Source organism: Triticum urartu, chromosome 7A (genome assembly GCF_056163025.1).
Source record: "Triticum urartu cultivar PI428250 chromosome 7A, HENAU_Tu73, whole genome shotgun sequence".
NCBI classification, from domain to species: Eukaryota; Viridiplantae; Streptophyta; class Magnoliopsida; order Poales; family Poaceae; genus Triticum; species Triticum urartu.
Window position 1 is genome coordinate 16,058,674 of NC_141879.1, and position 14,208 is coordinate 16,072,881.

At 43.5% G+C, this 14,208-nt stretch overlaps 2 protein-coding genes across 4 annotated transcripts; one reads left to right on the top strand and one right to left on the bottom strand.

Annotated features, from left to right (window-relative positions):
- Positions 1–7,603: 7,603 nt before the first annotated feature.
- LOC147956983 (putative disease resistance protein RGA3) lies at positions 7,604–8,861 on the bottom strand. Its single transcript, XM_087537970.1, has 2 exons — positions 8,089–8,861; positions 7,604–7,981 (listed from the first exon to the last, which is right to left on the bottom strand). Exons 1-2 carry the CDS (start codon positions 8,812–8,814, stop codon positions 7,931–7,933), a joined length of 777 nt encoding a protein of 258 aa, XP_087394096.1. The 5' UTR covers positions 8,815–8,861; the 3' UTR covers positions 7,604–7,930.
- Positions 8,862–8,989: 128 nt separating this feature from the next.
- On the top strand, positions 8,990–14,200 carry LOC125512859 (uncharacterized). 3 transcript variants are annotated; one of them, XM_087537972.1, is made up of 5 exons: positions 8,990–9,489; positions 9,698–9,772; positions 10,365–10,456; positions 12,018–12,773; positions 13,264–14,200. In XM_087537972.1, exons 1-4 carry the CDS (start codon positions 9,339–9,341, stop codon positions 12,141–12,143), a joined length of 444 nt encoding a protein of 147 aa, XP_087394098.1. In that variant the 5' UTR covers positions 8,990–9,338; the 3' UTR covers positions 12,144–12,773; positions 13,264–14,200. The 3 variants fall into 3 exon arrangements, 1 of the variants encoding a protein (XP_087394098.1); XR_015612343.1 differs by lacking the exons at positions 8,990–9,489; positions 9,698–9,772 and having other exon boundaries at positions 10,368–10,456; positions 10,756–12,773; XR_015612342.1 differs by lacking the exons at positions 8,990–9,489; positions 9,698–9,772 and having other exon boundaries at positions 10,380–10,960; positions 11,686–12,773.
- Positions 14,201–14,208: the final 8 nt, after the last annotated feature.

Sequence of the window (14,208 nt, forward strand, 5' to 3'; positions counted from 1 at the left end):
TTTATGCATCTTATTTTGATTTGATTGACGGTAGCATTATAAGATGATCTCTCACTAAATTTCAAGGTACAAGTGTTCTCCCTAAGTATGCACCATTGCGAAAGTTCATCGTTCCAGGACACCACGTGATGATCGGGTGTGATAAGCTCTACGTTCATATACAACGGGTGCGAGCCAGTTTTGCACATGCAGAATACTCGGGTTAAACTTGACAAGCCTAGCATATGCAGATATGGCCTCGGAACACTGAGACCGAAAGGTCGAGCGTTAATCATATAGTAGACATGATCAACATAGTGATGTTCACCATTGAAAACTACTCCATCTCACGTGATGATTGGACATGGTTTAGTTGATTTGGATCACGTGATCACTTAGATGATTAGATGGATGTCTATCTAAGTGGGAGTTCTTAAGTAATTTGATTAATTGAACTTTAATTTATCATGAACTTAGTACCTGATAGTATTTTGCATGCCTATGTTGTTGTAGATAGATGGCCCATGATGTTGTTTCGTTGAATTTTAATGTGTTCCTAGAGAAAGCTAAGTTGAAAAATGATGATAGAAACTACACGGACTGGGTCCATAACTTGAGGATTATGCTCATTGCTGCATAGAAGAATTACGTCCTGGAAGCAGTGCTAGGTGCCAAACCCGCTATAGGAGCAACACCAGATGTTATGAACGTCTGGCAGAGCAAAGCTGATGACTACTCGATAGTTCAGTGTGCCATGCTTTACGGCTTGCAACCGAAACTTCAACGACGCTTTGAACGTCATGGAGCATATGAGATGTTCCAGGAGTTGAAGTTAATATTTCAAGCAAATGTCCAGATTGAGAGATATGAAGTCTCCAATAAGTTCTACAACTGCAAGATGGAGGAGAATAGTTCTGTCAATGAGCATATACTCAAAATGTCTGGGTATAACAATCACTTGATTCAACTATGAGTTAATCTTCCTGATGATAGTGTCATTGATAGAATTCTTCAATCACTGACACCAAGCTAGAAGAGCTTCGTGATGAACTATAACATGCAAGGGATGGATAAGACAATTACCGAGCTCTTCGCAATGCTAAAGGCTGCGGAGGTAGAAATCAAGAAAGAGCATCAAGTGTTGATGGTCAACAAGACCATCAGTTTCTACAAAAATGGTAAAGGGAAGAAGGGGAATTTCAAGAAGAACAGCAAGCAAGTTGTTGCTCAAGTGAAGAAGCCCAAGTCTGGACCTAAGCCTGAGACTGAGTGCTTCTACTGCAAAGGGACTGGTCACTGGAAGCGGAACTGCCCCAAGTATTTGGCGGATAAGAACGATGGCATGGTGAACAAAGGTATATGTGATATACATGTTATTGATGTGTACCTTACTAATGCTCGCAGTAGTGCCTAGGTATTTGATACTGGTCTGTTGCTAATATTTGCAACTCGAAACAAGGACTACGGATTAAACGAATATTGGCTAAGGACAAGGTGAAGATGCGCGTGGGAAATGGTTCCAAAGTCGATGTGATCGCCGTCAGCACGCTACCTCTACATCTACCTTCGGGATTGGTTTTAGACCTGAATAATTGTTATTTGCTGCCAGCGTTAAGCATGAACATTATATCTGGATCCTGTTTGATGCAAGACGGTTATTCATTTAAATTGGAGAATAATGGTTGTTCTATTTATATGAGTAATATCTTTTATGGTCATGCACCCTTGAAGAGTGGTCTGTTTTTCCTAAATCTCAATGGTAGTGACACACATATTCATAATATTGAAGCCAAAAGATGTGGAGTTGATAATCATATTGCAACTTATTTGTTGCACTGTCGTTTGGGTCATATTTCTGTAAAGCGCATGAAGGAACTCCATTCTGATGGACTTTTGGAATCACTTGATGGGCAAAATGACTAAAATGCCGTTCTCCGGACCAATGGAGCGAGCAACAGATTTGTTGGAAATCATACATACTGATGTATGTGGTACAACGAATGTTGAGGCTCGCGGCAGGTATCGTTATTTTCTCACCTTCACAGATGATTTGAGCAGATATGGTATATCTACTTGATGAAGCATAAGTCTGAAACATTTGAAAAGTTCAAATAATTTCAGAGTGAAGTGGAAAATCATCGTAACAAGAAAATAAAGTTGTCGTCGAGGAGAATATTTGAGTTACGAGTTTGGTCTTCATTTGAAACAACGCGGAATAGTTTCGCAACTCACGCCACCCGGAACACCACAACGTAATGGTTTGTCCGAACATCGTAACCGCACTTTATTAGATATGGTGCGATCTATGATGTGTCTTACTGATTTACCGCTATCGTTTTGGGGTTATGCTTTAGAGACGATTGCATTCACATTAAATAGGGCACCATCTAAATCCGTTGAGACGACACCTTATGAACTATGGTTTGGCAAGAAACCAAAGTTGTCATTTCTCAAAGTTTGGGGCTGCGATGCTTATGTGAAAAAGCTTCAACCTGATAAGCTCGAACCCAAATCGGAGAAATGTGTCTTCATAGGATACCCAAAGGAGACTGTTGGGTACACCTTCTATCACAGATCTGAAGGAAAGACATTCATTGCTAAGAATGGATCCTTTGTAGAGAAGGAGTTTCTCCCGAAAGAAGTGAGAGGGAGGAAAGTAGAATTTGATGAGGTAATTGTATCTGCTCCCTTATTGGAAAGTAGTTCATCATAGAAATCTGTTCATGTGACTCCTACACCAATTAGTGAGGAAGCTAATGATGATGATCATGTAACTTCAGATCAAGTTACTACCGAACCTCGTAGGTCAACCAGAGTAAGATCCGCACCAGAGTGGTACGGTAATCCTGTTCTAGGGGTCATATTACTTGACCATGACAAACCTATGAACTATGAGGAAGCGATGATGAGCCCAGATTCCGCGAAATGGCTTGAGGCCATGAAATTTGAGATGGGATCCATGTATGAGAACAAAGTGTGGACTTGGTTGACTTGCCCGATGATCGGCAACCATCGAGAATAAATGGATCTTCAAGAGGAAGACTGACGCTGATGGTAATGTTACTGTCTACAAAGCTCGACTTGTTGCGAAAGGTTTTCGACAAGTTCAAGGAGTTGACTATGATGAGACCTTCTCACCCGTAGCGATGCTTAAGTCCGTCCGAATCATGTTAGCAATTGCTGCATTTTATGATTATGAAATTTGGCAAATGGATGTAAAGACTGCATTCCTGAATGGATTTCTGGAAGCCAAGTTGTATATGATGCAACCTAAAGGTTTTATCGATCCAAAGGATGCTAACAAAGTGAGCAAGCTCCAGCGATCCATATATGGACTAGTGCAAGCATCTCGGAGTTGGAATAAACGTTTTGATAGTGTGATCAAAGCATATGGTTTTATACAGACTTTTGGACAAGCCTGTATGTACAAGAAAGTGAGTGGGAGCTTTGTAGCATTTCTAATATTATATGTGGATGGCATATTGTTGATTGGAAATGATATAGAATTTATGAATAGCATAAAAGGATACTTGAATAAGAGTTTTTCAATGAAAGACCTCGGTGAAGCTGCTTATATATTGGGCATCAAGATCTATAGAGATAGATCAAGACGTTTAATTGGACTTTCACAAAGCACATACCTCGATAAAGTTTTGAAGAAGTTCAAAATGGATCAAGCAAAGAAAGGGTTCTTGCCTGTGTTACAAGGTTTGAAATTGAGTTAGACTCAATGCCCGACCACTGGAGAAGATAGAGAGAAAATGAAAATTGTTTCCTATGCTTCAGCCATAGGCTTTATCATGTATGCAATGCTGTGTACCAGACCTGATGTGTGCCTTGCTATTAGTTTAGCCGGGAGGTACCAAACTAATACAGGAGTGGATCACTGGGCAGCAGTCAAGAACATCCTGAAATACCTGAAAAGGACTAAGGATATGTTTCTCGTTTATGGAGGTGACAAAGAGCTCGTCGTAAATGGTTACGTCGATGCAAGCTTTGACACTGACCCGAATGACTCTAAGTCACAAACCGGATATGTATTTATATTGAACGATGGAGCTATCAGTTGGTGTAGTTCTAAGCAAAGCGTCGTGGCGGGATCTACGTGTGAAGCGGAGTACATAGCTGCTTCGGAAGCAGCGAATGAAGGAGTTCATATCCGATCTAGGTGTCATACCTAGTGCATCGGGTCCAATGCAAATCTTTTGTGACAATATTGGTGCAATTGCCTTGGCAAAGAAATACATATTTCACAAGAGAACCAAGCACATCAAGAGATGCTTCAATTCCATCCGTGATCAAGTTAAAGAGGGAGACATAGAGATTTGCAAGATATATACGGATCTGAATGTTGCAGACCCATTGACTAAGCCTCTCTCACAAGCAAAAGATGGTCGGCACCAAGACTCCATGGGTGTTAGAATCATTACTGTGTAATCTAGATTATCCTTATATCATGATAAATGTTTATTATTCATGCTAGAATTGTATTAACCAGAAACATGATACATGTTTGAATATATAGACAAAACAATATGTCCCTAGTATGCCTCTACTTGACTAGCTCATTCATCAAAGATGGTTATGTTTCCTTGCCATTGACATGTGTTGTCATTTGATGAACGAGATCACATCATTAGTAGAATGATGTGATGGACACGACCCATTTGTTAGCTGAGCACTATGATCGTTACAGTTTTATTGCTACTGCTTTCTTCATGACTTATACATGTTCCTCGGACTATGAGATTGTGCACCTCCCGAATATCCGGAGGAACACTTTGTGTCCAATCTAACGTCACAACATAAATGGGTGATTATAAAGATGCTCTACAGGTGTTACCAAAGGTGTTTGTTGGGTTGGCATGACTCAAGAATAGGATTTGTCACTTCGTGTTTCGGAGAGGTATCTCTGGGCCCTCTCGGTAATGCACATCACTATAAGCCTTGCAAGCAATGTGACTAATGAGTTAGTTGCGGGATGATGCATTACAGAACGAGTAAAGAGACTTGCCGATAACGAGATTGAACTAGGTATTGAGATACCGACGATCGAATCTCGGGCAAGTAACATACCGATGACAAAGGGAACAACGTATGTTGTTATGCGGTTTGACCGATAAAGATCTTCGTAGAATATGTGGGAGCCAATATGAACATCCAGGTTCTGCTATTGGTTATTGACCTAAGATGAGTCTCGGTCATGTCTACATAGTTCTCGAACCTGTAGGGTCCACACGCTTAACGTTCAGTGACGATCGGTATTATGAGTTTATGTGTTTTGATGTACCGAAGGTAGTTCGGAGTCCCGGATGTGATCACGGACATGACGAGGATTCTTGAAATGGTCTAGACATATAGATTGATATATTGGATGACTATATTCAGACACCGGATGAGTTCCGGGGGTCATCGGATAATTATCGGAGTGCCGGGGGGTTATCGGAACCCCCGGGGGAACTAATGGGCCAACATGGGCCTTGTGAGAGGAGGTGGCCTTAGGGCTGGCCGCGCCCCCTCCCCTTGAGGAGTCCGAATTGGACAAGGAGGGGGGGGCACCCCCTCTTTCCCTCCCTCTCTCCCTCTCCTTCCTTCCCTCTTCCCCTTCGTAGTTGGTCTAGGAAAGGAGGGAGTCCTACTCCTACTAGGAGGAGGATTCCTCCTCTCCTTGGGACGCCCAAGGGCCGGCCGGCCTCCCCCTTGCTCCTTTATATACGGGGGCAGGGGGCACCCTAGAACACACAACAGACATTTTCTTAGCCGTGTGCGGTGCCCCCCTCCACTATAATCCACCTCGGTCATATCGTTGTAGTGCTTAGGCGAAGCCCTGCACCGGTAGCTTCATCATCACCGTCATCACGCCATCGTGCTGACGAAGCTCTCCCTCGACACTCAGCTGGATCGAGAGTTTGTGGGACGTCACCGAGCCGAACGTGTGCAGATCGCGGAGGTGTCGTACTTTCGGTAGTAGGATCGGTCGATCGTGAAGACGTACGACTACATCAACCGCGTTGTCTAAACGCTTCCGCTTACAGTCTACGAGGGTACGTAGACAACACTCTCCCCTCTCGTTGCTATGCATCACCATGATCTTGTGTGTGCCCGCGTTGCATATCGGGTGACACGGGCGGCGACCTCCACCTCGGGCGAAACCACCCCCTCGTTCTCCCTTCACCCCTCGTCGCCACCGACCAGTGCAGCCGGGGCAAAGCCCTGCGCGGCGCTCGGCAGCGGGGCAGTTCTCTCCATCCGACGCCATCTTGCGGTGCTCGTGGGGAACCCCTCGCTGATCTGTGTTCGCCGGTGCCGCGGCTGGTGTGTGGCCTCCTCTGCCACCTGAAGAAGCTCCTGGAGTACATGGTCCATAGCTGGAGTTTGTGATTGTCCCGTGCATGGCCTTGGTGCGGCAGGCGTCTCTCAGATCCAATTTGGACAGGGGCTACCTGCTGCGGCTGCTCGCCAACCAACTCCTCCTAGGTTGTGGAGTCCGGATGCATCACAAGGAAGCCTCATCCGACGATGGCAGCTATGCCCAGGTGTGTTGCAGCTGCTCCAGTGATGACAGCTTTCTCCACTGGTGGACGGCACCCGTGCCGGGGTTTCGACCCGCCTCCTTTATCATGGCGTGGTTGGTTTGGTCTGGATGCGCGTGAGTGATGACAGTGATCTGTCTTTCATGCTCTAGTTCCAGCAATACGGTTTTGGGTCGACAGGATTGGCCATGGCTCTCTTCGGCGAGGTGGTAGTCTGTGGTGGTTTGCTTCGCTGTCGGTGTAGGTCCTTGGTAACCTTCGGCTTGCGGTGGTGGCCTCGCAACAGATTGCGGTGACCATCGAAAGGTCATTGTGAGGGTTCCTCTCTTTAGACCCGATGGTTGACTTCGACAGGGAGAAGCAAACTATCAACGACGACTTGACGCAGAGGGATGATTGTGCAGTGGCGGCGGTCGTGCATCGCGCAAGCATGTAGCTGTTGGGATCGTGGAAAAGTGGTGGCGACGACACATGAGTGACTTTGATGGTTGTGCTACTTGAGCACATGCTCTCGAGCTCTGGGGTGAAAACCTAGGTGCAACCAAGTTGGTTATACCTGACAATGACGATGTTTTTATGTCGTTACCTTATTGAAGGCATTGCTCGGATATGCTTAGAGTGGTTCTTCAGGGTGAAAACCTAGATTCAGACTTTGGGTGGTTGGATCCGGTGACGACAACACTTGAGTGTTGCTCCTTTCCTGAAGGAGTTGCAGTTGAAGAACCTCATTTTCCATGTGATGTCATGAGATGGTCGGTGCGGATAAGGTCATTAATATAGTTTGCCAATTGCGGATCTGATCGCTTTGGGGTTTCTTTTTTTTCTTTTTTTTGTGGCCCATGCATAGCTTTGGTCTTAGATGACTTTGCTATTTGATGGCGAGTTTTTTGCGTGCGTGTGTTGGTGTTGGCTGTGTGCATCTTAACTATGCATTGTGTTTGTATCTTTTTGATGCTCCATTTTGAGCCAATAAAATTTCACCCTTTGTCGGAAAAAAAATAATCTTGCGTGTTCGTAGGAATTTTTTTGAAATTACTACGTTTCCCAACACTATGAACCAATGGAAACAGATAGGATAGGAACAGCGTACATCATTCCTCAATGTTACAAACCATATATGAAACAAATAAATCCAGTGGTCATATTTCCACAGTATTACAAACTATAGGAAACAAATAATCCAGTGGTCAACGTTCCACATTATTACAAGTCATCGGAAGCAAATAAATCCACTGGCAATCACTCCACAACAATACAAGCCATAGGAATTGTCAGATAAATCCAGTGGTCACAATTCCACATTATTACAAGCCATTGGAAGATAAATAAATGCAGCATGGTCCGCAACGAGCATATAACGCCTAATGACAAGGCATGCGTAGGGCCAGAAATCACTACCGAGCCAATTTGGCAGCATATCACAACGATGGTGAATCTTCTACTTCATCTTCGTCTGTGTCGTGTTCTTCCTGGTATTTTCTAAGGTTAGCAAATGTATTACCAAACTTAAGCAACAATCATAACGACTATTAACTTGAAAGAATGAGGCATCAAAAAGATTTATAGATGTATATACCTGCGGCATGAATTCCGGTGTGCCAACATCAAGTATCGGCGGGTTCTCGAGATGCCGAAGCTTTTCCCAATTAGGATGACCTTCTAGTTTGCACGACTTCATGAACTCATTGTCGCTTCCCACCAATTTAAACTTCTTAAGAGAACTGGGAAGTTCTGGAAGAGATTCAAGACGCCAGCAATCAACAATCAGTAGGCTCTCGAGCCACCTGAGGTCCTTCACACTGGCTGGCAAGTGGTCCCAGTTGCAGCGTCCAATCATGAGCTTGCGAAGATTAATGAAAACCTCAAACAGTTGAGGAGCAGGTTCCAGCCAGCAGGAGTCCAGCGCTAGTGTCTTTAGGTACTTTGGGCCGCTGTTCTGCTCACTCAGCATCCAACTTGGGTAGCTCAGACCTTGGTAACCGATGATTTCCAGATTTTCAAGATGCTCGGGTGGGCAAAGAGCCTCAAGTACCTCTGCTTGAACTTGTGGTGTGCAACTCGTATTATGGTCCCATTGCAGTACCAATTCTGTCAGTCCTTTCTTGTCAGCTAGCTTTGCTTCACACCCCTCCCTCTTGCTTTTAATATTTCCAAGATCACGGATACTCAGATAGCCCTGAAGCTTGTTTAGGTCTCTCAGCTGGCTCAACTCATACCCAACCTCCTTCCTTACTTCGAAATCTGCAAGTGTTCGTAATTGAACATATAAATCCAGTTTCCCAACCCGCCATTCTAGCGCCATCCCCGTTTCAAATTCATCCTAAACACTCGATTTGCCTCGCTGGCCAGCGACGTCGTACCTTTCATCGTGGTGGTAAACATCCGGTCGCTCGTTCTTCTGTACTCTAAGTAACAGGGCTAGAGCGACTGACACATGGGCCAGCCTTGCGCGCGGCCAGCCTCGCAGCGGCCGGTGTGTGCGTGCTTCTGTCCGGGTGAAAAGCAGGGCGAATCGATCGTGGGTTGGCAGGGTGTTTTTTTACAGTCATCGTTTGCACCCAGCGGCCACCCGTGAAAATATCTCCTCTCCCTTGCCTTCTCTCACGTGCTCTCCCCTCCCCTGATCCCCTCCTTCCCTACCGTCACGCCGCCGGCTCCACGCAGCGGCCGACGCGGCCTTCTCTCCCCGGCGCTTGAGGTATAGCAGCGGCTGCGGCACTTCTCGGCCCAGCCGGATCCGGTGCAGGTCGCCGGCATCACGCGCCGCGTGCCGTGATTCTGGATCGGGCGCAGATCTTGCCACCTATCCTCCTCTCTCTCTCTCCCATGTCGCCATTGTTGCAAGGAGCAGGGGAGATAGGTGCCGAGGACAAGAAGCAACGGGTTGGTCAGGGTGGGCTTGAGCTGCTGGGGAGATGGAGGAGGCCGTCGTGGTTCGTCATGGAGGCGGCGCCGCCGGCAAGCTGGTTGAGGTACGTGTCAGACCCGTTGGTCCTTATAGTTGTTCGTTCTCCTAATCTCCTCACAGACCATGTGTTTCCCCTTTCCTCCCTCAATGTGACGGGGAATACATCGTTCCTACCTATATTACTACTGGCTTGCAAGCTTTAAGGAGATTTTAATATGTTGGTCATTCATATATCTGGCCTTGTGTGACGATTTTTTTGTTAATTGCCAATGCTTTATTTCAGAAAACCAAATCTGCACCATGCCGCCTCACCCTCTCAGATTACTGTTTCATCCCTTTGATAGTTTTTTAGGTTTGTCCTTGTCCTTCTTCCCTAAGCGCTGCACTTTTATACTATATTGTTTACTGCTTATTATCGTGTTAATTCCTTTGTATTCCTGGTTTTTCCGGGTGTCGTGTTTGTGTGTTTGTTTTTGTGGTGCTGCTTATATGTGTGACTACCGTATGATCGTATATATATGCTGAAAAGTAAAATGATTTTTCCTTTGCACAATACATAATTTGCAATGAGATGGTAGTACATCAGTGTATTTACAGGAAAAAACGATGGTCGTATATATGCTGAAAAGAATTAAGGCTGAAAAGAACATTCATCTACTATTTCTTGATGTATGCTATCGTATATTGCTTCTCTACTTGCTCAAAATCAAATTTGCATCTATGAAAAGGTAAGAAATTAAGGCCAGCGAGATGGCAGTAGATTGGTATGTTTACAGAAAAAACAAATAGCCATGCAAGTTTGAAAGAACATCTTTTTACTATTCCTTGCTATATGCATATTTCCCATCTTCTTCCTTCATAATCAAATGTGCCTACTAAAGGATAAGAAATGAAGGCTGCAATCTAAGAATACTTTTATTTGCCATTCTGAATTTCTATCACAGCACAGAGGAATGAGGAATGGATATATGAGGCATGGCGTAAGCGTAGGGGTCAGCCAGGGCATGACGCAAGAGTCTGCCCATCTCCTCTCAAAGTTAGTTCTTGCTCTGTCCCCACTACCTCGCCTGCCAACTCTCTGATAGAGTATTTTATTTCTGCAATGTATTATATTCTTTGAAGCAATTGCAAATTTTCCATAGCTTCTTGGCATACTATGGATTTAATTCTTTGCGAGAACAAGCAAAAGATAGTAGCAGTTTCTTTCAGATACAATTTCGGAAAGGTTTGCCGACTAAATGTACAAATATGAGCAAAAGGGGCCATGCTAATTAATGTTGGCCAGGCTCAGGAGTAAAGTTATACAGATTTTGATTTGCAAGTTATTTTGTCCAGCACGAAAGGCACTAATGCGTCCCGAAAACCTAGCGCACAAAGGACCAATCCTTCCCTTCCTCGAGCCCCATTCGAGTCCGCGCCGTTCAGCATCTCCAGCCTCCCCTGCTCCTCGACCCTCCGGCCCCACGGCCTCTCGCGCCGCCGCCTTCTTCCCTGGACGTCTTCCCCGACGCTCGTGGTGCAGCAGCGGCCATTGCAGTAGGTTAGTTAAGCTTGCTTGCCTAACCTGCTATGGATGAATGGTGTGTCTCACCAGGAAACATTAGATTAATGAATTACTTGGCCTCTACAAATTTTGAAATATTGGTTTGGGATATATTAATTTCCACTCCTTATTGTTCATGGCATAAACAAGCACTATAAAAGGTCACAAGTAGAAACTTAGGTCAAGTTATTGCTGGATGTAGCCTGCTTTGTTCAATTGAAATATATTTGCAACATGAGCTGGTTGTTGATCGTTACTCTCGATTGAGGAATGGGAAAAAAATCACATCTTGTGGTGTTTACTACTTTTTGCATTGTCAAATTGAAAATGTTCTGCAAAAAAAGTAGGTTTCCCTTTCAATAGTTCATTTTGTCAGTCCGGTTGTATCGACAGTTCAATTTTTGTTGGTCTGGGCATAGCAAGGGAGGTCCCCCATATTTGATGAGTGGCTTGAAGCTGAACTTCTGTATTTACCTGTGCTTCCTATGCATCTAATATGACCTATAAATTTAAACAGAATTTCATGAGTTGCAAGTTGCAGCTTATTTTCTTGTACAGTCTTGCTATTTGATTATTCTCCTTATGCCTCCATCCTGTAATATTCTCCCAATGGCCGATCCATGAACTCACAGAAAAACATTAGGTTCTATGCCAAGTTGTTGGCACCGTATATATACTGAAAGTGGAGTGGTAATAGTTGAACTTTTTTCTTCCCCTTGTAGTAACACAGACGTCGGTAGCAGGAGAAAGTATGTGACTTGGTTGAGTCAGCCAAGAAATATGGTGGTACAATGCACATATTTCCCTCGATGCATGTCTCCGGCGACCCTGAGTATAAATACTGCTATCATTTCTTACTGCACACTCTTTATTTAGAGGTGCTCTGAATTAGAACTCCCCATTGGCATATCTGCAGTTCCATGCTATACATCCCCCAAATGACGAAAATTAAGTTCAGGGGCATGTTTTTTTTATATATGCTTGACTTAACTGGAGCTTAAATTTGTCATTTGTTTAATTACCAATCTGATTTATTCTTGACTCTTGATTGCAGCCGCTGGAACTGAGGGATATTGACACGGGTAACAAAATAGTTGAAAGATTTCGCACCGACGAGGCTCTTGAGACTACAAACATTTCTTCACTCCTTGTACGAAAGGATTCTAGGACTAAGTTATAGGATTTTATATTTTAGTCGGATATTCCTTCTGTTAATATGTGCTCCTGTGCAATTTTTCATAGGCTTCTCTTTCCTTTTTCTGGTTACGGTTTACAAAGCTGAGCAATAGTTTCTCTACTAATGTAGCTTGCGTGAAAAACATCCGTCTTTAGGATGCTTTTGCGGCATGTGTAACTGACTCACATTAGCCTATGCTTCTATCCGAGTTGTTTACTACTAAGACCATAATGGATCATGCTTTTTAACTGGTATATAAGTGTTGATAGAAAATGATATGTCTTATTTTTTGCCTGGTAAATTTTAATTGGCGCATGCAATCCATGCTTCCCAGTCTTTGGTGACAATGTTGTCAGGCCTAAAAATAGAAGTTTTCGATTTCCTCTCTCTGGTTTTTAGTTGGTTAGATGTTAATGTGTGGAAATGTATATGCTGATTTTTTTCCTGTTTTAATAAATTGCTAATACGTGGATCTTGTCTGCTTTGCATGGACTATAGTATATATTCACAGACTTTGTCTGCTTGCTTCAAAACTAAAATGTGACTTTTACTTGCCTATTACCAAAGAAGATTTCATGCATGCCACATCAAGTCGCCATAGATGCCTCCAAGTGAAATTTCAGCGACGACAAGGTATATTTTCCCCAACACCTGATCTTCTTTAATCAGACCACCGTTCATTATTGCGTATAGGCTTCTTACTCTGTGCCTGAATAAGCGATTGGTATCCACATGTTTGTTTCCATGTGTTCTACTGTCTTTCTGGTACTTGAAGCATAGTATGTTTCATGTGTGCGACTACAGTTCCAGCGAGTTGGAAGTCCTGTTGTTCTCAAAGTTTGCATCATATGCCCTTTAGAGAAATCTTTATTGAACATTTTAATTTTCCTCATACATGCTTATCATTTGGCATCATGTTATTTTGTGACACGGTAACTGAATATGCACACAGGAGGATCACTCTGGATGTGTAGGAGGTACTTCCTCCGTAAACTAATATAAGAGTGTTTAGATTACTAAAATAGTGATCTAAACACTCTTATATTAGTTTTTAGTAATCTAAACACTCTTATATTAGTTTACAGAGGGAGTATGAAGTAATAGCCATTTTTTTTCTCTGTAGATTTGGCATCATATTGCCCAGTAACTGAATATGCACGCATGAGGATCACTCTGGATGATGGAAAATGCATTATCCGTGGTAAGAAGCTAACGGTGTCGCCCCATTTATACCACATTTAGGCATGATAATTAAATTAGCCTTCAAATTAAATAGATGTCCGCATTCATGGGTACATAGCTGAGCTGAGCTACTATTTTCTTGTTTGGGAATGAGGTAACACTATACAAACAGCATGTTGACACTCTGAACAGCTTAATACTAGACGGAAACAAAATTTCTCTTCCTACTATGTCTGTACCATGAACAAGATGTTCGCAACAAGTGGTCAACAAATGGTATTCTGTTCCCGTCCTTTCTCCTTTTTATGAATCTTCATAGCTGCATCTTAACCATGCTTAATATCTATTGCAGTACTTTTCCACTCACTTCACACAAGAATATCTCAAGGGGCACATGCATGGAGAGCATACTGATTTGCTGATCAAAGCTGGAAACAGACCTGCCATCGTCATTGCTCGGCTTATCATACAATCACAAGAAGCTGGACTCAGTTCTTTGACATCGCAAATATGAAAGGAGTGTCATATGCATTTGCCTTTGAGGAATTGGCAGGAGAACTCATATCATCGTGCACTCCCTTTGATAGCTTCATGAGCAACCACTGCCATCATCTCATAATATAGCTCAGGTTCAAGACCTAGGTCATGCACTACTTTTCTCGACCATATAATGTGCTCTGCGTCACCTTATCCTTTCAGCTCCAGTACTTCATAATATAAAGTAGATGAAACATCTTTTTAAATTGGTGTGGAAATACAAATGCAGATGGAGCTATGTAATCCAGCTTGCTTTCTATCATGAGTTGGTTTCATGACTTTGTTTTCAGCCATCTTGGTACCATGCAATGGAATATATAACACTATGTTTGAACATTGTATCTAAATA